The sequence below is a fragment of the Mustelus asterias genome, chromosome 9, assembly GCF_964213995.1.
Source record: "Mustelus asterias chromosome 9, sMusAst1.hap1.1, whole genome shotgun sequence".
Lineage (NCBI taxonomy): Eukaryota > Metazoa > Chordata > Chondrichthyes > Carcharhiniformes > Triakidae > Mustelus > Mustelus asterias.
In genome coordinates this window covers 7,587,771-7,610,914 of record NC_135809.1, presented here as the reverse complement: position 1 = coordinate 7,610,914, position 23,144 = coordinate 7,587,771, and the positions used below count along the sequence as shown (strand labels likewise).

At 42.5% G+C, this 23,144-nt stretch overlaps 1 protein-coding gene across 13 annotated transcripts in view; it reads left to right on the top strand.

The window, feature by feature from the left end:
* Positions 1-23,144, top strand: part of cep290 (centrosomal protein 290) — a 115,486-nt gene that overhangs the window by 32,303 nt on the left and 60,039 nt on the right. For 11 of the 13 annotated variants that reach the window (XR_013498704.1, XR_013498705.1, XR_013498706.1 and 8 more), the window contains 7 exons: positions 980-1,083; positions 6,675-6,767; positions 7,566-7,650; positions 12,125-12,267; positions 17,629-17,793; positions 21,300-21,449; positions 22,431-22,546. Coding sequence is in view for 10 of the 13 variants with exons in the window: in XM_078219614.1 (XP_078075740.1) it covers positions 980-1,083; positions 6,675-6,767; positions 7,566-7,650; positions 12,125-12,267; positions 17,629-17,793; positions 21,300-21,449; positions 22,431-22,546 (856 nt within the window). In the remaining 3 variants the exon portion in view is untranslated. The remainder of the gene's footprint in view (positions 1-979; positions 1,084-6,674; positions 6,768-7,565; positions 7,651-12,124; positions 12,268-17,628; positions 17,794-21,299; positions 21,450-22,430; positions 22,547-23,144) is intronic. The other 2 variants (XM_078219615.1, XM_078219613.1) reach the window with 1 other exon arrangement.

The following is a 23,144-nucleotide window of genomic DNA, read 5'->3' as shown; positions in this document are numbered from 1 at the left end:
ATCCACCTGCCTCAGCATCTCTCACCTCACCTGCTGGAGCTGCAGAGATGCCGGCCCTCTGACTGGCAGCATTGAGAATCTGCCCCTTGTCCTTAATAGGATGGCATGCTCAGAGGCATCCAGTTTGGAGGCCACCCCAGGGAAGATTGCACCATTGCACACACTGTATCATAGAAACCCAACAGTGCAGAAGGAGGCCATTCAGCCTATCGAGTCTGCACCGACAACAATCCCACCCCAGGCCCTAATCCCACAACCCTACACATTTACCCTGCTAATCCCTCTAATCTATACATCCTGGGACACTAAGGGTCACATCTTTGGACTGTGGGAGGAAACCGGAGCACCCGGAGGAAACCGGAGCACCCAGAGGAAACCCACACGGACACGGGGAGAACATGCAAACTCCACACAGACAGTGACCCAAGATGGGAATCGAACCCGGGTCCCTGGAGCTGTGAGGCAGCAGTGCTAACCACTATGCCACCGTGCCGCCCTGCTGGTAAGTGTGGGCTTGGGAACCCCATTTGGACCCAGCATTGATGTCTTGAAGTCCATGGGAAACTACAGCCCGAAAATGCAGTTCCGAGAATGCTGCATTGTCAGACATCCGGTAATTGCTGATAATGTTAGGGACGTGAAAGGCAAAGGAAGAGATTAGGAAGGATAGTGTTTCTATATTAATAATCACTGTCCTCCAGAAACAACCTGTACAAAAGCAACTGCAGGGAACTGTGGTTGTTGTTCAGAAAAGAAGATCGTCTGCTATTGTAAATTTTCTTTATAGATTATTATACGCTTCGTCCACCCTTGTGCACAAATCTTTTAAGTATAATAAATTGAAATAATACTCCAGGTATCAGATAGGGTTTGAAATTCAATTTGAAATGTTGAATTAAGTGTTTTCTTCTCATGTAAATTTTATCTTTGATCCTATTACATAAACTACTCTGATTAATCAATGTGTTGCTCCTTCGAGGAATTTCAGCAGAGGACCTGGGGTTGGTGGATCAGTTAAACGAAAAGCTAATTGCGACCAAAGAAACACAAGTTTTGAGTAGTTCCGACTTTGAGTTAAACAAGGTAATGCAATATGTTTAATTCTGTCAAGCATTTCTAAATTCTGATGCTGTAACCTTATGTTGTTAAATAATTCTGACCAGTGTCCGGTGTAAAGAATAGAGTTACTGCTTTTGCAGTGATTGAGTTAACATGTAGATTCTCTGGCACTGAAATTGACCAATGTAGTCTGAAATGAAAAGCCAAGTATTATCCTAATTCTGTCATAGAGAAGGAGTGAATAGAATTTAGTACTTTGACAAGCATAATACAACAAAATGTGGAAAAAGATACTCTTATCCACCCTTTCCCAAATAATTGTGCTATGTGGATCATAATATTTACACTCCCCTTTTCACCTGATCTGGGAAAACCAGGAATAAAATCCAAGGGTGATTTGGAATAAGAGAATTGGGAAATTCCTTTCCAAATCACCTTAAAGTTTATTTATTATTGTCACAAGTAGGTTTACATTAACATTGCAATGAAGTTACTGTGAAAATCCCCCAGTTGCCACACTCCAGCGCCTGTTCGGAGACACTGAGGGAGAATTTAGCATGGCCAATGCACCCTAACCAGCATGTCTTTCGGACTGTAGGAAGAAATCAGAGCACCCGGATGAAACCCATGCAGATACGGGGAGAATGTGCAGACTCCGCACAGACAGTGACCCAAGCTGGGAAACGAATCTGGGTGCCTGGCGCTGTGAGGCAGCAGTGCTGACCACTGTGCCATCGTGCCGCCCTAGATAATCAAAACCAATCGGTATCTTACATTGCCCATAATAATGGAATTCCAATGCACTTAGGTGCACATCATGAGTTCCTAACCTCAGCTGTAACTAGGTGCATCCTTTTAGGGAGGGATAGAAAATCACACAGCTAGTGTATCCAAACCACTTTTGTGCTCCTCTTAGTAACTGGCTATCGCATAGCAATGGTGTAAGATTGGGCCTCTAATGCAGAGTAATTGTTTGGCACAGGTAGGCTTTACAGAGGAAAAATTGATAAGAAAACAAAATGACTTGGGAAGCAACACGCAACAATCATCATATATCGGAATATTAAAATTGACATGTTCATCTGAGGAAATCATTTTAAAATCATTTACTCCCTATGTGACAAAGCCACCTGTCCAACATTGGACCTAGGAATGTAGTATGAAATATCCGACCTCCGAGACTAGCCTTCTCAACACTCTGCAAATATAACTTCTGACCTAACATTTTAGAGGGGGCGTTGACCAGTCACTCTTGTGTAGGTATGCACATGCACCCAACCCAGTGGTGTCAGTGTATCTTTGCTAAAACTCCATAATCCCAAGAAGCCGCAGCGAGATAGTTCCTAAAGAGGTCCGATTCTGTAAGATTGCACACTTACAGCGTGTAAGCTTGTATAACATCTCTTGAATAGCCTCCTTTTGATAAACCATTGTGAGTGGGCCCAAAGGAACAGGTATTTATAAAGCAAGCCAGCCCTGAATCTTGGCAGGGTGGATGCGAAGATATGTACCGTTGAGTAAAGGATTTTCTTTACACTTATTTATAGTTTTTGCAGGAATTATTGCATTGTAGTGCCAAACAAAAGATCAAGTAAGTGACCATTGATGGTTCAAAGTAATTCTGTACCTGTTTTCCCTGCTCTTTTGAAACTTATGTTTATTTCTAGCTTAAAGCTGAGGAATAACCAGGGTGTTGAGTGGAAAGTGTCATATAATTTAGAACTACATCTGTTCTGTTTTTATATAGGACAGAAGAAACTTTACTGACGTGCCCTATGAAATTGAGTACTATAGGGATATTGCATTAAGGCAAATGTCCAGCCAGATTTCAGATATTCTTCAGAGGTCTGTAGGGCAGCCAGGAAGTTCTCGGAAGGAGTCTTCGCGTTGGGGAGACTCGGTAACTTCCCAGCGAGGAGGTCTGTTCACTAACTATCAGGCCACAACACAACGTTTCTTAAAGAAAAGGTCTTTTGACAAGGTCCAAGCTGATCCAAATGAACAGTCATTGCCAATCCCTGTGGCAAAGTTACCAGAGATTTCAGAGAATAATGCAGCAGAGTTACTTGAGAAAGCAGATGTCCCCATGACTGAGAATGTTCAATCAGTGCAGGTGACTGATTCTGAAGAGCCAGCCAAGAACCTTACCATGGACTGCGATCTATTAGATGATCTCCTAGAACAGTTAAGGCGAGAACTATCAAGCCTTAAGTCGCAGGTTAGATAATAAAACACAATTTTTTGTCAAAGGTTTCTAATTCTTCTCACATAGTGCAAATATTTACGTATGATCAGTTTGAGCATTCTATAATAGAACACTAGAACATTGATTTATACTTAGTCTCACCTTCTTTGTCTGGATGAATTGTTCCCCAGCCTGCTGTGGGGGACAAGGGAGGAGATTGCAGGGGCTCTGACCCAAATTTTCAATTCCTCTCTGGCCACATGGGAGATGCCACATGTATGGAAAACAGTAAATGTGCTTCTGCTATTTAAAAAGGTTTGTAGAGATAAACCAGCAAACTATAGACCAGTGGGTCTCACATCAGTGGTAGAGAAACTATTGAAGAAACTTTTGAAGGAGAGCATCGATCTCCACTTGGAGAGGCAAAGCTTGATCAGGGATAGTCAGCATGGCTTCGTCAGAGGGAGGTCATGCCTAACAAATTTGATTGTATTTTTTGAGGAGGTGACCAGGTGTGCATATGAGAGGGTAGTGCAGTCAATGTAGTTTATATGGATTTCAGCAAAGCCTTTGAAAAGGTCCCACATGGGACACTTGTAAAACAGTTAAATGCACATAAGATGCAGGGTAAATTGATAAAGTGGATTCAAAATTGGCTTAGTTGGTGAAGACAGAGGGTGATGATGGAAGGCTGCTTTAGTGACTGGAAGCCAGTGTCCGGTGGCCATACCACAGGGATCTGTGTTGGGTTCCCTATTATTCGTCATTTATATAAACAACATAGATGACTATGTGGGGGGTAGGATTAGTAAGTTTGCGGATGACCCAAAGATTGGCTGGGTGGTTAACAGTGAGGCGGAGTGTCTTGGGCTACAAGAAGACATAGACGGAATGGTTAAATGGGCAGATAGGTGGCAAATGGAATTTAAGCTTGAAAAGTGTGAGGTGATACACTTTAGAAGGAGTAATTTGATAAGTAAGTATTCAATGAATGGTATGACACTAGGAGTTCTGTGGAACAAAGGGACCTTGGTGTGTTTGTCCACAGATCTCTGAAGGCGGAAGGGCATGTCAGTAGGGTGGTGAAAAGGGCATATGGGACACTTGCCTTTATCAATCGAGGCTTAGATTACAAAAGCAGGGGAGTCATGATGATGTCGTATAGAACTTTAGTGAGGCCACAGCTGGAGTACTAGGTGTCACATTATCGGAAGGATGTGATTGCGCTTCAGGGGGTGCAGAGAGATTCACCAGGATGCTGCTTGGAATGGAACATTTAAGCTATGAAGAGGGGTTGGATAGGCTGGGGTTGTTTTTGTTGGAGCAGAGAAGACTGAGGGGCGACCTGATCGAGGTGTACAAGATTGAGGGACATGGACAGTGGATAAGGAGCAGCTGCTCCCCTTAGTTGAAGGGTCAGTCACGAAGGGACGTGGGTTCAAGGTGAGAGGCAGGAGGTTTAGGGATGGGTGTGAGGAAAAACCTTTTCACCCAGAGGGTGGTGATGGTCTGGAATCCGCTGCCTGGGAGGGTGGTAGAGGCAGGTTGCCTCACATCCTTTAAAAAGTACATGGATGAGCAAATGGCATGTCATAACATTCAGGGCTATGGGCCAAGTACTGGCATATGGGATTAGTTGGAAGTTCAGGTGTTTCTAATGTGTCAGTGCAGACTCTGGGCCGAAGGCTCTTCTGTGCTCTCTGATTCTAAAGAAGTTGCACACTTTATTGAATTGTGCCTAAAGGAAATTAATCATTGATAATGAATTGCCTCCAATTTCCACCTGACTGGATTTATGTGTGATCAAATGAGGAAAAAAGTTAGAAAAGACCATCTGTTGATAAGGACTTCCTGAGTTCTATGATTTGTCCTTCACAAACGGTGGGAAGGGGGCAATTTTTGCGGGCATTCTGCTGGGTGCCACGTCCTCCATGATTCTCCAGCAGCCAGATTTCCGGCGCCATCAGCTCCGTGCCAGAAATTGGCGCAGAGCTGAATAAATTATTGACATCCTCATCACCATCTCTTTTAAATAGCATTAATGGGCCCAGGACTGAAGTCTCCGGACCCGCTAGCCTCTACTCATTCTCCTCTCTCGCCCCCCCCCCCCCCCCCCCCACCTCCCCGCCCAGCCCACTGATTTTCAGCATAAATCAAGCGAGTGCTCACTGCGGTGCACGGAGTGTGGGAGAGTCATTTTGAAACTCCCGCTGAAAAAACCAGCCTGATTTACTCCAGTTTTTACGTGAATTCGACACTTAGAATTTTTTTGGGAGAATCGCTCCCACGGTTCTTGCCTTCTTATTCAATAGTTTGTCTCTAATTTAGAGTCCTTGTCATTTATGTTTTGACAAAAGTTCTCTAGTTGAGTATAAGCCTTCAATCCTGTTTTAGTTAAAAGGGAATGAAAATTACACGGAATGCACAGCACAGAAACAGACAATTCATCCTTTGGTCTGTACCAGTGACAATGCTCCATAGGAACCTCCAATATCCCGCTTCATTTCACCCTATTTACATGTCTTTCAATTCCTTCTCTTTATCGAGTTTCCCTTAAATGCATTTGTGCACTTCACTTCAACCACTCCCTGTGGTAGCAAGTTCCACATTCTGATCACTTTGGGCAAAGAATGTTCTTCTGAATTTCCAATTGGATCAGTTAATGACTATCTAATATTTACAGCCATTAGTTTTGGTCTCCTTCAGAAGTGGAAAAAAGGTTGCACTCATCAACCCTCTCAAACCCATCGTAACTTTAAATACCTCTATTATTTCTCAACCTCCACTTCTTTGGAGAAAAGAGTTCCAGTCTGTTCAACCTTTCTTGCTGAGTGCAACCTCTGAGTTCAGGTATTATCTTTATGAATCTTTTTTGCACCTTTAGCAGTGCCTCTAGATCATTCTTATAATATGGAGACCAGAACTGCACACAGATCTTGCCAAGTATGATCTGATCAAGGTTTGATCCATATTAATGCAACTTCTTTATTTTCAATCCTATCGAAGGATTTTTCTTGGTGCTACTTTTAATAATTTGTGTACCTATCCTTGGATCCTTTTGCTCCTCTACCCTATTTTGACACTTTATTTTCCAAACAGTAGGGTCTCCATTCTCTTCCTACCAAAATCTAACACTTCACACTTAAAATTCCTTAATCCACACTTCTAATATTCATGTAACACAGAAAACAGGATGGTAATTTCATGACTTCCACAAAACAAGTTCTTAATGATTATTCCTTTTGAAAGTGAACTTGCCTTATGTGTGTGGGGGGAAAATTTTGATCACAATAGGAAGAATGCCCAGTGAAGGGACTGAATCTAACATTGTAAATTGATTAACTCCCTTAGGAATGTTTCTCAATGAGTGAGACAAATTCCACATTTTAACTGCTCTGTGTATTCTAACTAAGTTAATACATCTCTGCAGAATTATCAGATACGCAGGGAGTTACTGAACAAAGAAGGAGCGCATCAAAATGCAGAATTCGAAGTGGCCAAGCTCAACAGACAACTAATGCAGGTAGTACATGTTACCTGCACACAACTAGCAAAACCAAGAAGGTGGGAAGTGGTTTGAGTGGGTGTTTTATTGGGTTTTGCAGCGACTCAGTGAGAGTTTTCTTATAATGCAAATATAGGAAACAATGAAAACAGATCCAGGGGCCCCTCATTGAAAACAGAGTGGGGGGAATTTCATGTTCTCCCCTCTGGTGAACCTGCTGATTGAGGTGACGGGATGGGCATTTAATCATGCAGGAGGATGGCTGACTTCTCACCGCACTGCTCTGATTAAGTTCATGGCAGGAAGCCCGTGGTTGGGCTTCTCAGTGCCTGGCTTGGGAAGTGGGGGGTGTTGGAGCGCTATCCCACCATCACTCACCTGTGCTTGGGTAGTCCTAGATCTTGGGCGGGTATATTACTGGCAGCAACCACCAGCTACCCAGTGGCGCTGCAGAGCAGTGAAGAGCTGCCTGCTTCTCAGTGAGTGCACCTTCTGCCCCCAGAGTCTTTCATCCCAAGGAAAGCCCACCATTGTCCAATTAAGTACCTGATTGGCAAACAATTTGGTGGGTCTTCCCAAAAAGCGATGATTCTGGATTGCGTTGCCTGAGAGTGGGGTGGTGGCACTCGATTAAATGGGGAAAAAGAGAGAGATTGGAAATAGATGAATTGCTTTTGCAGAGGCATGGCACAGACATGACAAGCCAAGTGGCCGCCTTCTGTGCTGTAACCATTCAATGATTCTGTGGTTCTGGAGAGAAATGGTAAATATTTCTACCATTCTCGGACAGTGAATGATATTTGTATCACTTTCTAGAATGAATGTGTTTCAAGAGAACTGGAGATAAAGGCAAGAGAACTGGAACAAGCGAGGACTGAAATTGCTCGGCTGAAGTCTAACTGTAAGCCCTTTCTTTTTTTAAAAGAAGAACTGTTTTTATAACCTATAAACGAAAGATACGTTAGATAAAGGAATTTTCATTGGCACCTTCATTTAACGAAACCTTGATTAGTTTGTTTACAGTGCCGAAATCTTGCACTGGGTATGTCGTTAGGGATTGGCTAAATGCCTCAATTTGCTCAACCCTCCATTCATTAGAACTAAACCAATCAAAAATTACTATCTCTTAAGTGTAAGGGCTGGATTTCCATGGGCTGGGAGAGACTGGCAGTCCTTTAAGGGTGCTGGCTGGGAAACATTGAGAATACTCGAAATAAAAGGGGAAAGTTTATTCACAAGTGTCTTCCTCGGGTGATGCCAGGAACCTGCGTTTATCAAGAAGGTTGGGCTTGGGTTGAGCTGCCCCCCTGCTATTTCTGAGGTATCCCATTTTTGCCAGCAGGAGAAAGGGGCCAGGGTGTGATTCACACAGGAGAGAAACTCAAACTCAACAGTGTATTTGAAATAAACGCTGAGTTTAAATAGACTCCATTTTGGCTGTTACAAGGGACTTAACCCACAGTGTGGGAGTCATTAAATTGATGGAGTAAACTTGTAAATGCTCTTGAAGGACAGATGAGGTCTGTTTAATGATCATGACCTGAAGTTTTTTGATCTTACTCTTTAAACTATTAAAATAATCTTGCTGCAGCTGTCAGTGGGTTAAATAAAAACTTCTGCTGAACTGCTTTGATTATAAGCTAGATGGTGTAGGATTTGTTCAAATAGTTTCAATGGTGATTTGTTGATATTTCCCTAAGGACTATTCATTATGAATGCTTGGCTGAATTTCAAATGCCACAGTCATTTGATCAGGGGATTGTGAATTCACAGTTTGATTGATAGCTTAAAGGAACTATTGAAGTATTGGGGTTAGGAACAGAAGTTTGTTTTTATAAGGAATTAATCACTTTGGATCTAAAAGCTTTGGTGCTTTCATAAATGGGACTTTCTTTCACTATTCTGTATAGTGAGTGATATAGACAAATCTCTAAAGGCTACTAATCATTGTTGCCAATATTGTCAAGTGAATGGAGCTGTATCCAACTTTTATCTCCATAATCCTTGGTGGCCATGCCTATAGTTGCCTAGGCCCCAAATTCTGGAATTCCCTTCCTACACCTCTCTGCCTTGCTTTCCTCCTTTAAACCATTTCTTAAAACATACCTTTTTGATCATGCAAGCTTTTGATCAGCAGATTTATGGGGGGAAATGGTAGAAAAGTCGGTCGCACGGTGATAAAATGTTGGAGGCAGCCTCAAAAAAGGTTTGTGTAGTCCTTCCCATGCATGAGAGCTGCCAACCAGCCTGATTGACTGGCAGCTGAGTAGTTCCACTAGTGCCAAAAGTAAGCAGCAGCCATTGCTGGGACTACAAGAGAGAAGTCTCACAACACCAGGTTAAAGTCCAACAGATTTATTTGGCAGCACAAGCTTTCGGAGCACTACCCCTTCATCAGGTGAGTGGGAGTTGTGTTCACAAACAGGGCATATATAGACACAAACTCAATTTACAAGATAATGGTTGGAATACGCTGCAGGAAAGGATGTCCCGAGGCATGGTACATTGGGGAGACCATGCAGACGCTACAACAACAGATGAATGAACACTGCTCGACTATCACCAGGCAGGAGTGTTCCCTTCCAGTCGGGGAACACTTCAGCAGTCACGGGCACTCAGCCTCTGATCTTCGAGTAAGCGTTCTCCAAGGCGGCCTTCCCACGATACACCACAATGCAGAATCGCTGAGCAGAAACTGATATCCAAGTTCCGCGCACAAAAGGACGGCCTCAACCGAGATCTTGGGTTCATGTCACACTATCTGTAACCCCCACGACTTGTCTGGGCTTGCAAAAGTCTCACTAACTGTCCTGGCTGGAGACAATACACACCTCTTTAACTTGTTCTTGGCCCTCTCTCCATTCACGTTGTCTGTACCTTTAAGACTTGATTACTTGTAAAGACTCGCATTCCAACCATTATCTTGTAAATTGAGTTTGTGTTGATATATGCCCTATTTGTGAACACAACTGCCACTCACCTGATGAAGGGGCAGTGCTCCGAAAGCTTGTGCTACCAAATAAACCTGTTGGACTTTAACCTGGTGTTGTGAGACTTCTTAGTGTGTTTACCCCAGTCCAACGCCGACATCTCCATATCATGACTACAAGAGAGACGCAGGGAAGGACTTAAAGTAGACCATTTAGCCTTTCAAGCCTGCTCCGACATTTGATAACATTATGGCTGATCTGTTTGTGTTTTAAGCTCTAGATTCTCATCTAACTTTGAATTCCCTTATCTAACAAGAATCTATCTAACTCTTTAAAAATATTCAATGACCACCTCCACCACCTTCTGAGGCAGTGAGTTCCAAAGTTGCGTAAACCTCCTGAGAGAAAAGATTTTTCCTCACCCCTGTCCCAAAAGGGTGACCCCTAATTTTAAATCCATGCCCCCTTGTTCTGGATTCATCCACAAATGAACTCACTTTCACCTTGTCAAGACTATTCGGTATCTTATGAACTTCAGTCAGGCCACCCCTCACTCTTCTAAATTCCACTGGAAACAAGCCCAGTCTGACTAATCTTTCCTGCTAAGACAACCCATTCATTCCAAGTATCACTCTCGTAAGCCTCCTTTGAACTGCCTCCAACGCATTTACATCTTTCTTTAAATAAGGAGACTAAACCATATCAGAGTAGTCAAGATGTGGTCTCACCAATGCCCTGTATAACTGAAACATAACACTCTTTTATGATCAATTCCTCTCAAAGGATAGCATTCCATTAGTCTTAATTATTTGCTGTACCTGCAAATTAACTTTTTGTGACTCATGCACTCCAACACCTAGATCCCTCTGCACCGTGGAATTCTGCAGCCATTCTCCATTCCTATCTATAGCTATCTGCAACCTGTATCCTCTTCACGATGTACATTCGAATCTATCTTTTTGTTATCTGCAGATTTAGCTAGCATACCTTCACTCCCCTCATTTAAGTCATTGATACAAATTGGAAAAAGTTGAGGTCCCCGCACAGACCCCTGCAGGACTCCATTCATCACATTCTGCCAATCTCTGTCTTCTGTCCATGTTAGTGTGTTACACCTTTTATTTTCCGCAGTAACCTTTGATGTGGCACCTTATCAAATGCCTTCTGGAAATCCAAGTACAGCACGCCTACATGCTCTCTTTCACCCACAGTGCATGTTACTCCTTCAATGAACAATATATTGGTTAAACACGATTTCCCATTCACAAAACTATGCTGACTCTTCCCAATTACCATGAGTTTCTCTAAGTGTCCAGCTATAATCTCCTTAATAATGAATTCTAACGCCTTACCCACAACAGGGTGTCAGGCTAACTGACCTATATTTTCCTATTTTCTGCCTCCCTCCCTTCTTGAACAGGGGGGTTATATTTACTACTTTCCAGAATCTAGAGAAATTTGGAAAATTAACACCAATGCACCTACTACCTCATTAGCCACCTCTTTTACGATTCTGGGATGAAGTCCATTCGGACTGAGAGACTTGTCAGCCCACAGCTCTATCAGTTTGTTCAGTACAGCTGCCCTAGTGATTATAATTTCACCAAGTTCCCCTCTTTCTTCCACCACTTGATTTAGAGCAATTATCATGGATATCTGACTAATGTAAGTTGGGGCTTTTAGGCGAGGAAGTGTCAGGGACCCTAGGAAATAGGGTGAGAAGGATAGGGGATTGGATTTTGGAGGTCGATAGGGGGGAGCACAAAATGGGAGTGCCAGTTTGGTGAGTAGGGTACCCTCCTGTTCTTTCTGCCTTTTCACCAGAATTGGTGCCCACTATATTAGGATGGCAGGGGCAGAATTAGACCCAGAGCTGACCCGAAATTGGCCAGTTAAGTGCCTCAATAGGCCTAAGAGTGGGTGCATAATAGCAAAATACTGCGGATGCTGGAATCTGAAACAGAAAATGCTGGAAAATCTCTGCAGGTCTGACAGCATCTGTGGGGAGAGAATAGAGCCAACGTTTCGAGTCTGGATGACCTCCTGTCAGGCTTTATGTTTGTTTAAGGGTGGACAGGCTGGCCACCATTTTATGGGGGAACCATTCAAGGGTGGTTGGAAAGGTGGTGCGCTAGCCACCTATCCTATTTTCTGTACTCCCTCACCCCCCCCTTGCCTCAAACACACCTGGCTGAGGGGCCATAATATTCCCCCAATATATCCTTCATGGCTCAGTGTCATACTTTGTTATATAACACTCCTCTGGTGTCCAAGAGATGTTTTGTTACATTAAAGGTACAGTATAAATGTAAGTAGTTGTTGTGATATACATGAATGACACGCTTTGTAAAAATGCATGTATCAGTAAGATTATTTTCAGTAAGCTAGATTTGACTGACAGCTGTTGGTTCCTTTACTAATTTGAGTAATATTGGTTGATTATAGTAAAAGAACTTGGGGAAGAGAATTTGCAATTTGAGAGTGGTATGAAAGACATTTTACAAGCCATAAAGAATACACCAGTGGAAACTGCTCTAAATCAAAGGGAAGAAATCCTGAGGATAGAAAGTCTGGAGAGACTAGTTACTGTAAGTATCTTTTTAAGTTCTAATTTCACTGGCTAATTTGCTGATGCATGATGTGGAGTTGCCGGCGTTGGACTGGGGTGGGCACAGTAAGTAGTCTCACAACACCAGGTTAAAGTCCAACAGGTTTATTTGGTAGCACAAGCTTTCGGAGCGTTGCTCCTTCATCAGGTGAGTCTCATGAAGGAGCAGTGCTCCGAAAGCTCATGCTACCAAATAAACCTGTTGGACTTTAACCTGGTGTAGTGAGACTTCTTACTGTACTGATGCAGTAAGGAATGTTGGGGACCTTGTGCACTGATGCTTGAAGGACCATTTCCTCCCTGACAGCAGTTTTGTGTCATAAGCCTGAGAGGCAAGGAGCAGTTAGTTATTTACATCTTGTGAAATAAACAAGGATTTTCAATGATAAAATGTAAGTGTGAATAGATGCAGAAAGGGACGGTGTATATTGCTAATAACAATGCAAGATGCTGGCAGGTTTCCTGAGTTCCCATTATTACCTCTCAGGGGAGATGATGGCTCAGTGTAACGTCACTAGACTAGTAATCAAGAAGCCCGGGCTCCTTTATTCAAAAAGGGAGGGAGACCGAGAGCAGGGAAACTATAGGTCCATTAGCTTAACATCTGTCATAAGGAAAGTGTTAGATGCCGTTATTAATGACATTATAGTCGGACGCTTGGAAAAAATCAGGGTAACCAGGCAGCATCAACAAGGTTTTGTGTAAGGGAAATTGTGTTTAACCAGTTTATTGAAGTTCTTTAAAGAAGCAGCCTATGCTGTGGATAAAGGGGAACCGGTGGATGTACCCTACTTAGATTTATAGAAGGCATTTGATAAGATGCCACATCAAAGGTTACTGAGAAAAATAAAAGCTAATGGTGTAGGGGGTAACGTATTGGTAAGGATAGAAGATTGGCTAGCTAACAGGAAACGGTGGGTAGGCATAAATGGGTCATTTTCTGATTGGCAAAATGTAATGGCTGGTGTGCCACTGGGATCAGTGCTGGGGTTTCAACTTGTTAAAATTTATATAAATGAGTTAGATGAAGGGCAGATTGACAGGTTAAGTGAGTGAGAAAAGACCTGGCAAATGGAGTATAATGTGGGAAATTGTCCATTTTGCCAGGAAAAATAAAAAATAAGCATATTTCTAAAAATCAAGGGATTTTCACAGTAACTTCATTGCAGTATTAATGTAAGCCTACTCGTGACACAAATAAATAACGGTGAGAGGTTGCAGAGCTCTGAGATGTAGTGGGGTCTGGGGGTCTTAGTGGATGAATCAGAAAAGGTTCATCTGCATGTACAACAAGTAATTAGGAAAGCTGAGAGAATTTGATCCTTCATTACAAATGGAATTGAATACAAAAATAAGGAGGTTATGCTTCAGTTATACACTGTCTTTGTTCTAACACTGGTGAGACCACATCTGGAATGCTGTGAACAGTGTTAGTCTCTTTATTTAAGGAGGGGTGAAAATCTGCTGGAAGCAGTTCAGAGAAGATTTATAAAACTAATACCTGGATTGGACAGATTGTTTTACGAGGAAAGGTTGGATAATCTAGGTTGGATGTATCTGCTGGAATTTAGAAGAGTAAGAAGCAACTTGAGTGAGACGTAAGATTCTAAGGGGTCTTGACAGGGTCAATGTGGGGAGGATATGGGAAAATCTAATTTACTAAAAACAACTTTTAAAAATAAGTGGTCACCCATTTAGAACAGAGATGAGGAGAATCTTTTTCTCTCAGGCTGAGAGTCTTTGGAACTCTCTTCCTCAGAATGTGGTGGAAGCAGAGTCTTTGAATATTTTGAAGGGAAGAGGTAGATAGCCTTTACACCCACTTGCTTATCAAGAATCTATCAGTGATAGATGGGAATGTGGAATTGAGATTAGAGTCTGATCAACCACCATCTGATTAATGGCAGAGCAGACTCGAAGGGCCGACTAGACTACTCCTGCTCCTAATTCAAATGTTTATTTGGGGACATGGGTTCAAATCCCACCACGGCAGCTGGTGGAATTTAAATTCCATTGATAAATCTAAAGTATAAAACTAGGCTCAGCGATAATGACCATGATAGCTATCATCAATTGTCATAAAATCCCATCTGGTTCACCAATGTGCTTTAGGGAAGGAAATCTGTCATGCTTAGCTGGTCTGTCTGTCCTTGTGACTCCAGACCCGTCATAATGTGTTTGACTCTGAACTGCCTGTAATGGCCTAACAAGCCACTCAGTTCAAGGGCAACTAAGAATGGTAACAAATGTTGGCTTTGCCAGCGATACCCAGATGCCATGAAGGAATTTAAAAAAGGTCACATTCCAGACTTCAGCTACTTCTAGGGTAGCTTGAAACATGATCCCAATTCCTGCTGTCTACCTGACACTGCCTAACTGCCTTGTTTACTGACATGGTTTAGGGTATTTATACGTATTCTCTCTCTCACTCTCACATTTTCCATCTATCTTTCTCTCCTATTTTTCTCTCCCCATTTGTGGCACCCTGAATTCTGCAATCTAAAGAAGCATTGAAGCCTTTTTGGGACCTCTTTACCAATCTGAGACACTCGTTATACCTGTTAATTTGAATCAGATCAGTTGGATGCAGATTGGCCCCATTCTTAAGTCTGTAATTTTGCTGAATCATTTACTCCTGCACCCTGCCTTTGGGAGTTGGCTTCTAAAGACTGACCTTTGGAAATTGACTTCCTTCTGTGCTTTATCAATCAGTCCACCATGCCTGTGCTGGAAGAGTTATCCCATTAGTCCCACTGCCCTGGCCTTTTCCCATCACCGTGCACATTTTTCTTGTGTAAATATTTATTTTTCTAATTCCTTTTGAAAAGTTACCATTGAATCTGCTTCCAACACCCTTTCAGGCAATGCATTTCCAGATCACCAACTCACTGTAAAAAATCTCTAGTGTCAGCTTGGGTTATTTTGTCAATTGTCAATCTGTGTGCAATGGTTACTAATCTTTCTGCCACAGGACTCTGTTTCTCCTTATTTACTCTATTATATTCTTCTTCCTGAACACCTCTATCAAATATCCTTTTCACCTTCTCTACTGTAAGGAAAATTAGGCCAGGTCAATTACTAGGGGGCATAGGTTTAAGGTGCGAGGGGCAAGGTTTAGAGAAGATGCACAAGGCAAGTGTTTTTTACACAGAGGGTGGTGGGTGCCTAGAACTCGCTGCTGAGGGAGGTAGTGGAAGCAGCTACGATAGTGACTTTTAAGGGCCATCTTAACAAATACATCAATAGGATGGGAATAGAGGGATATGGTGCCCGGAAGGGTAAAGGGTTTTAGTTCAGTTGGGCAGGCTTGGAGGGCCGAAGGGTCTGTCCCTGTGCTGTAATTTTCTTTGTTCTTTGAGAACAAACTTTCCTAGTTTCTCATTCTGATAAATCTCCTCTGCACCCATTCCAGGGCCTTAATAGTTCAGAATTGGCCAATATATTCCAGCTGGAGCCCAAGATGTTTCACATAGCTTTGTGGTCGGTGCGGACTCGATGGGCCGAGTGGCCTCCTTCTGCACTGTAGGGTTCTATGATTCTATGATAGCTTCTTGCTTTTGTAATATGTTCCCTGTTTATAGAGCCAAGGATCCAAAATGCCTTTTTAATAATATTCTCAATTTATCTTGTCATTGTCAGAGGTATGCGTCTATACACTCTATCTTTCTGTTCCTGCACCCACTTTAATGTTGATATTGCCTCCCCCCATTCTTCCTACAAAATGAATCACCCCACATTTCACTGCGTTAAAATTCATCTGCCATGTGTCTTGCTGTTTCACTAGTCTGTCTGTGTCTTCTGGAAGTTAATTATTCGGCTCCTCACTGCTAACTATGTTTAATACATGAAGTAGCTAGAAAGATTTCACCCAATTTGTGTATGATCTTTGTGACAAGCTAATTGGCAAGATGGACAAATGATTGCTGAAGGCTGTGGTATAGAAACATAGAAAAACTACAGCACAAACAGGCCCTTCGACCCCACAAGTTGTGCCGAACATATCCCTACCTTCTAGGCCTACCTATAACCCTCCATCCTAGTAAGTCCCATGTACTCATCCAGGAGTCTCTTAAAAGTCCCTATTGAGTTTGCCTCCACCACCATTGACGGCAGCCGATTCCACTCGCCCACCACCCTCTGTGTGAAAAACTTCCCCCTAACCTTTCCCCTGTACCTACCCCCCAGCACCTTAAACCTGTGTCCTCTCGTAGCAGCCATTTCCACCCTGGGAAAAAGCCTCTGAGAGTCCACCCGATCTATGCCTCTCAACATCTTATATACCTCTATTAGGTCTCCTCTCATCCTACGTCTCTCCAAGGAGAAAAGACCGAGCTCCCTCAGCCTATCCTCATAAGGCATGCCACTCAATCCAGGCAACATCCTTGTAAATCTCCTCTGCACCCTTTCAATCATTTCCACATCCTTCCTGTAATGAGGCGACCAGAACTGAGCACAGTACTCCAAGTGGGGTCTGGCGAGGGTCTTATATAGCTGCATCATTATCCCCGGATTCCTAAACTCAATCCCTCGATTGATAATGGCCAGCACACCATACGCCTTCTTAACCACCTCCTCCACCTGCGGGGCCGATTTTAGAGTCCTATGGACCCGGATCCCAAGGTCCTTCTGATCCTCTACAGTACTAAGAGTCTTTCCCTTAATATTGTACTCCTTCATTCCATTTGACCTGCCAAAATGGACCACTACGCATTTATCTGTGTTGAAGTCCATCTGCCACTTCACCGCCCAGTCTTGCATCCTATCTATCAATGGCTAACATCAGGGTAACTGCTGGTAAATGGAGTTAAGATACTGATCTTCCATGATTTAATGGAATGGTGGAACTGAATTGAGGGGCTAAATAGAGTACCCCAGTTCCTATGTTCCTAGTGTCGTAGTTAACAGGTGCAATTCCAGTGGGACATGGATGCTGACTGAACAAACATCATCCAAAAACCATATTCTAGGGGGTCAGAAAAAGCCTTTCAGAGATACCAAAAAATAAAGAAGTGGGGACTGGGAGATCCAACTAGAAAACCTGGGAAAATCAGCCATCAGTTACACATTCTTTATTTTTCTGTGAAGCTTAGTCCCATTCTATTGACAGCAGTAGTAAATTTTGTAGTCATAGAAAAGTCGGTGAAAGTTAGTTGGCAGACGGGCAGCAGTGGAAACCTGATACCACTGACCAATGATATATGTTGCGTATTGGCCTATAGAGCCATTTCTGACTGAAACTCTTCCCATTATATACGTGACAAAGTGACTTTGCCTTGTTAACCTGATAAAAAGTGGAATGAGTGCTTACATGCTAATTAAGCTGCACCAAATGTTGTTTCAGGCAATCGAGACAAAGAATTCGATAGTTAAATTTGACAACAATGGCCACGCCAAAGTTCAGGTAGACCAACTGACAGGGAGAAATGAGGAACTTCGACATGAGCTTAAAGAGGCTCGAAAAGAGGCTGGCATTGCCGGCAATCAGCTGGCGAAAGCAACTGAAAAGGTTTGGACACTGAAAATCTGTGTTATTGTGCTGTTTAGCAAATGTATCTTGCAATTCATAACAGAATCAAGGAATTATGTATGAGATGAACCAATAAGGTCAAGGGTGAGAGGGTAATGAAAGTAAATTCGCAAATGACACCATGGTTGAAACCTCAACCAGAAAGACAAGGGATTCAGAAAGCTAGATTGCATGAGGTTGAAGTTATAGACAGCACTATGCTCACATTCACATATGATGTTCCTCTGTGCACAGGTTAGCACTTCAGTTCAGCTACATAATTTTAATAAGTTGTCAGGACAGAGAACATCAAATAATAGCTTTAGATATCATGTGAAGAAAGATCATTTATGTATAATTGTATTTCTGCAAATCCACAATCTCCACCTTTGGAGAAGGTCCTTAACACTGTCTGCCCTATATGCTGCTGTAGGCTCACAGGAATGTGGTTTATTTTTACTTGCAATCCGAAATAGCCTAGCAAGCCACTCATTTGTATTCAAGAAGGCGTCTCACCACCAACTGCTCAAGGGCAATTATGGATGGGCAATAAATACTGGTATGACCCAAATCTCAAGAATAAATATTTAATCAGATAAAAGAACAAGTGCATGAGAAAGCCATAAACTCCAAAGTCTCCCCACGTCACAAGCACTATCCTGACTTGAGTCAAAATCCTGGAATTCCTGAACCAAGTGTACATTGGGAATGTCTTCAGCATTTCAGGATGATGGCTCACCACTGTCGTAGCAGGGTTTGTACCCTTTATTGTATGTATGTACATAGTTATGAGTTGTTCATAAAGACTTGCTGTTAATATACCAAGACTATGAAGCCTACTTCCTGGAACCCGGAGCAGGATTCTTCATATTGGGAACATCGGGATCAAAATCCTCATCCTCTCAAGAATGAGAACCTCTAACTTCAAGGACTTAAAGGGGAGATGAGCTAGTGAGAATATTGTTAATATCAATAATGCTGGAATAGCATTGAAGTTGTAACAATAAGGTAAACACACTAGATTTCTGACAATGTAAGACATGAAGTAAACAAAAATAATATATCAATGGGATAAAGACTTTGGGGGAGGTTTAGTAGAAGGGTCTGGTACATACAGGGTTAATGTGGGACTAAATACAGTAAAGTCGCCATAGTCCCAGATGACCCCTTTGAGGGGGAGAGCTGACTGGTGGTGATTTAACCTGAGGATAATCACACCTCAGGTGAGAGGCAAGGTTGGAAAGGTGAGCCTTCATGAATAATCTCAGCCGGTACGGAATTGGAACCGTGCTGTTAGCATTGCTCTGCAACATGGATCAGCTGTCCAACCAACTGAGCTAAATCGATCCCCACAACTAAAGACACAGTGATGTAAGAAGGCACATTACCCAGAGCTAGGGTCAGTCTAGAGCTGGACAGATGTTTTGGCAGATAAGGTAAAGGAGAATCCAAAGAGCTTCTAGAAATACATAAAGGGCAAAAGAGTAATAAGGGAGAGAGTAGGGCCTCTTAAGGATCAACAAGGTCATCTGTGTGCGGATCCACAAGAGATGGGTGAGATCCTAAATGAATATTTCTCATCAGTATTTACTGTTGAGAAAAGCATGGATGTTAGGGAACTTGGGGAATTAAATATTGATGTCTTGAGGAGTGTACATATTACAGAGAAGGAGGTGCTGGAAGTCTTAAAGCGCATCAAGGTAGATAAATCTGCGGGACCTGATGAGGTATATCCCAGGACGTTGTGGGAGGCTAGGGAGGAAATTGCGGGTCCCCTAGCTGAGATATTTGAATCATTGATAGTCACGGGTGAGGTGCCTGAAGATTGGAGAGTGGCAAATGTTGTGTCTTTGTTTAAAAAGGGCTGCAGGGAAAAGCCTGGGAACTACAGGCCAGTGAGCCTCACATCTGTGGTGGGTAAATTGTTGGAAGGTATTTTGAGAGACAGGATCTACAGGCATTTAGAAATGCAAGGACTGATTAGGGACAGTCAGCATGGCTTTGTGAGTGGAAAATGTCTCACAAATTTGATTGAGTTTTTTGAAGGGGTAACCAAGAAGGTAGATGAGGGCAGTGCAGTTGATGTTGTCTACATGGACTCTAGCAAGGCCTTTGACAAGGTACCGCATGGTAGGTTGTTGCATAAAGTTAAATCTCACGGGATCCAGGGTGAGGTATCTAAATGGATACAAAATTGGCTTCTTGACAGAAGCCAGAGGGTGGTTGTAAAGAGTTGTTTTTCAAACTGGAGGCCTGTGACCAGCGGTCTGCCTCAGGGATCAGTGCTGCGTCCACTGTTATTTGTCATTTATATTAATGATTTGGATGAGAATATAGGGGGCATGGTTAGTAAGTTTGCAGATGACACCAAGATTGGTGGCATGGTGGACAGTGAGGAAGGTTATCTCCAACTGCAGCGGGGTCTTGATCAATTGGGCCAGTGGGCTGACGAATGGCAGATGGAGTTTAATTTAGACAAATGCGAGGTGATGCATTTTGGTAGATTGAACCAGGGCAGGACTTACTCAGCTAATGGTAGGGCATTGGGGAGAGTTACAGAACAAAGAGATCTCGGGGTACATGTTCATAGCTCCTTGAAAGTGGAGTCACAGGTGGACAGAGTGGTGCTTGGTTGGTTTCATCGGTCAGAACATTGAATACAGGAGTTGGGACGTCTTGTTGAAGTTGTACAAGACATTGGTAAGGCCACACTTGGAATACTGTGTGCAATTCTGGTCACTATTATAGAAAGGATATTATTAAACTAGAAAGAGTGCAGAAAAGATTTACTAGGATGCTACCGGGACTTGTTGGATTGAGTTATAAGGAGAGGCTGAATAGACTGGAACTTTTTTCTCTGGAGCGTAGGAGGCTGAGGGGTGATCTTATAGAGGTCTATAAAATAATGAGGGGCATAGATCAGCTAGATAGTCAATATCTTTTCCCAAAGGTAGGGGAGTCTAAAACTAGAGGGCATAGGTTTAAGGTGAGAGGGGAGAGATACAAAAGTGTCCAGAGGGGCAATTTTTTCACACAGAGGGTGGTGAGTGTCTGGAACAAGCTGCCAGGGGTAATAGTAGAGGCGGGTACAATTTTATCTTTTAAAAAGCCTTTAGATAGTTACATGGGTACGATGGGTATAGAGGGATATGGGCCAAATGCGGGGCAATTGGGATTAGCTTAGGGGTTTTAAAAAAAAAATAAGGGCGGCATGGACAAGTTGGGTCGAAGGGCCTGTTTCCATGCTGTAAACCTCTATGACTCTATGAGATGTGTGAAGTCCTAGGATGGAGTCAACTCTATAGTTATGAGTTGTTAGTAAAGACGTACTCCAGACTACAAAGCTTACTTTATGTCCAAAACAGGATTCTTCAGTGACCACCATCTCATGGACATCTGAGAATGGGTAATAAAGATCAATCTTGTTAGTGATGCCCAAACCCCAAGAATACATTTCTAAAACAAAATCCTACCAAAACCTTCAATGAAATGTGTTTCTCCTTTAGATTACAAACCTTGAAAGTGAGTTATCTCTGCTGCGTCAATCTGGATGTTGCAGTGTTCAGTTCCAACCTCTTGCTCTGCCAGAAGGAATGGTGCCCTCCAGTATTGATGTGATCAACACTCTTAATGAATACTTAGTGCAGCTGCTACAGGTATGTAAACCTTTCCCCATTGGAATTAATAGTCAATACTATGTCCCAACATTTATTCTGTTCTTACCGTTTTCAATGTAAAGTCATGAATGTGCATTTGATTAAGTTAAAGTGGGGAGGCGATGGCCTAGTGGTATTATCGCTAGACTATTAATACAGAAACTGAGCTAATGTTGTGGGGACCTGGGTTTGAATCCCGCCACAGCAGATGGCGGAATTTGAATTCAATAATTAATCTGGAATTAAGATTCTACTGATGATCATGAAACCATTGTCGATTGTTGGAAAAACCCATCTGGTTCACTAATGTCCTTGAGGGAAGGAAATCTGCTGTCCTTACCTGGTCTAGTCTACATGTGACTCCAGAGCTACAGCAATGTGGTTGACTCTCAACTGCCCTCTGAACAAGGGCAACTAGGGATGGGCAATAAATGTTGTCCAGCCAGTGACGCCCATGTCCCACAAATGAATTTTTAAAAAAGTTTATCGTCAATTTACAATATGAAGAATGGTAGAAAATTATGAGAGTTCCAGGTTTGTTATCAGTGTCCATTTCCTCAAAGCAGAATATGCCAATGTTTTGGTGTTGTCTTTATTGATTTACTTGAGTTCCCCCTCAGATATTTTTTGCAGCAGCTTTTGGCATATTTCCCTTGTTCCAAAAATAATTACACTGCATGCAATTCAATTTCTAATTTATTTTCTTTTGTCCTTTGAAAATAAGTAACTTTCTGGGCAATCCATGGTTGCGGTCCTCTACCGACCAGTAGAGTGTTAAGGTTCAGTACCCCAAAACCGCTCAGCCGGGTCAACTACCTTGTCCATGCTAAATACCCTCCAATGATAGAAATGTAGGCAAGAAACCAACTGCCACAGTCCTTCATCAAATGCAAACTTACTTAAAATAGGAATTTTTCCTCTAACCATTTTGCCAGCAAAGTTATTCCTAACAACAACATTTTCTTTTTACCGGTGGCTTAGGAGATCACAAATAAAGAGAAAGAAGGAACAAAGCTGCAAGAGGCGGCTGAAGATTATAAACGTAAATTTGCAGTAATTCGCCATCAACAAGGATTGCTGTATAAGGAATATCAAAGGTATTCTCAATGTACAGATCATTATCTAATTCTGAAATTGTGATTGGTTATTCTGAATAATCCCATACAGTTTGGTTATTTTATTCTTTAATTGAAACCAAGACACTGGAGTCTGGTTTTGAAGACTGGAAATGAATCCCATTGTTCTTGAATAAAGTTGGTGTACCACAACAGTGACAATGGAACCAAATTAATTGACCCCACTGTTACTGGTTCTGAATTTGCCTGACTGGGTCAGTCATCTGCATTCCTTTCTGAGACAAGTTACTCGTGACTTTGTCTCTTCAGTGCTTCCTTAGTCTTACCTGGCATCATAGTGAGAGTTTAGTCTTAAAAGAGGTACTGCTACATGGTTAAAATAATCTGCATCTAGAAGGGTAGTTTTCCCTGCAGTTGGTCCTAACGACTACCCAGGGTCTCTCAATGGCTTTAAGCACCATGCCCTGAGAACCTAATCTCAATTGGCATGCTCAACCTACTCGCAGTAGCCAAAGAGTAATGGCCGAAAACCTGCCAAATTCTAGGCCTCTGGATTCCAGAGGATGCGAAAAGTAATTTATGCCAGATTAGTCGTTCCCTGAATAAGCAATGGCCGCAT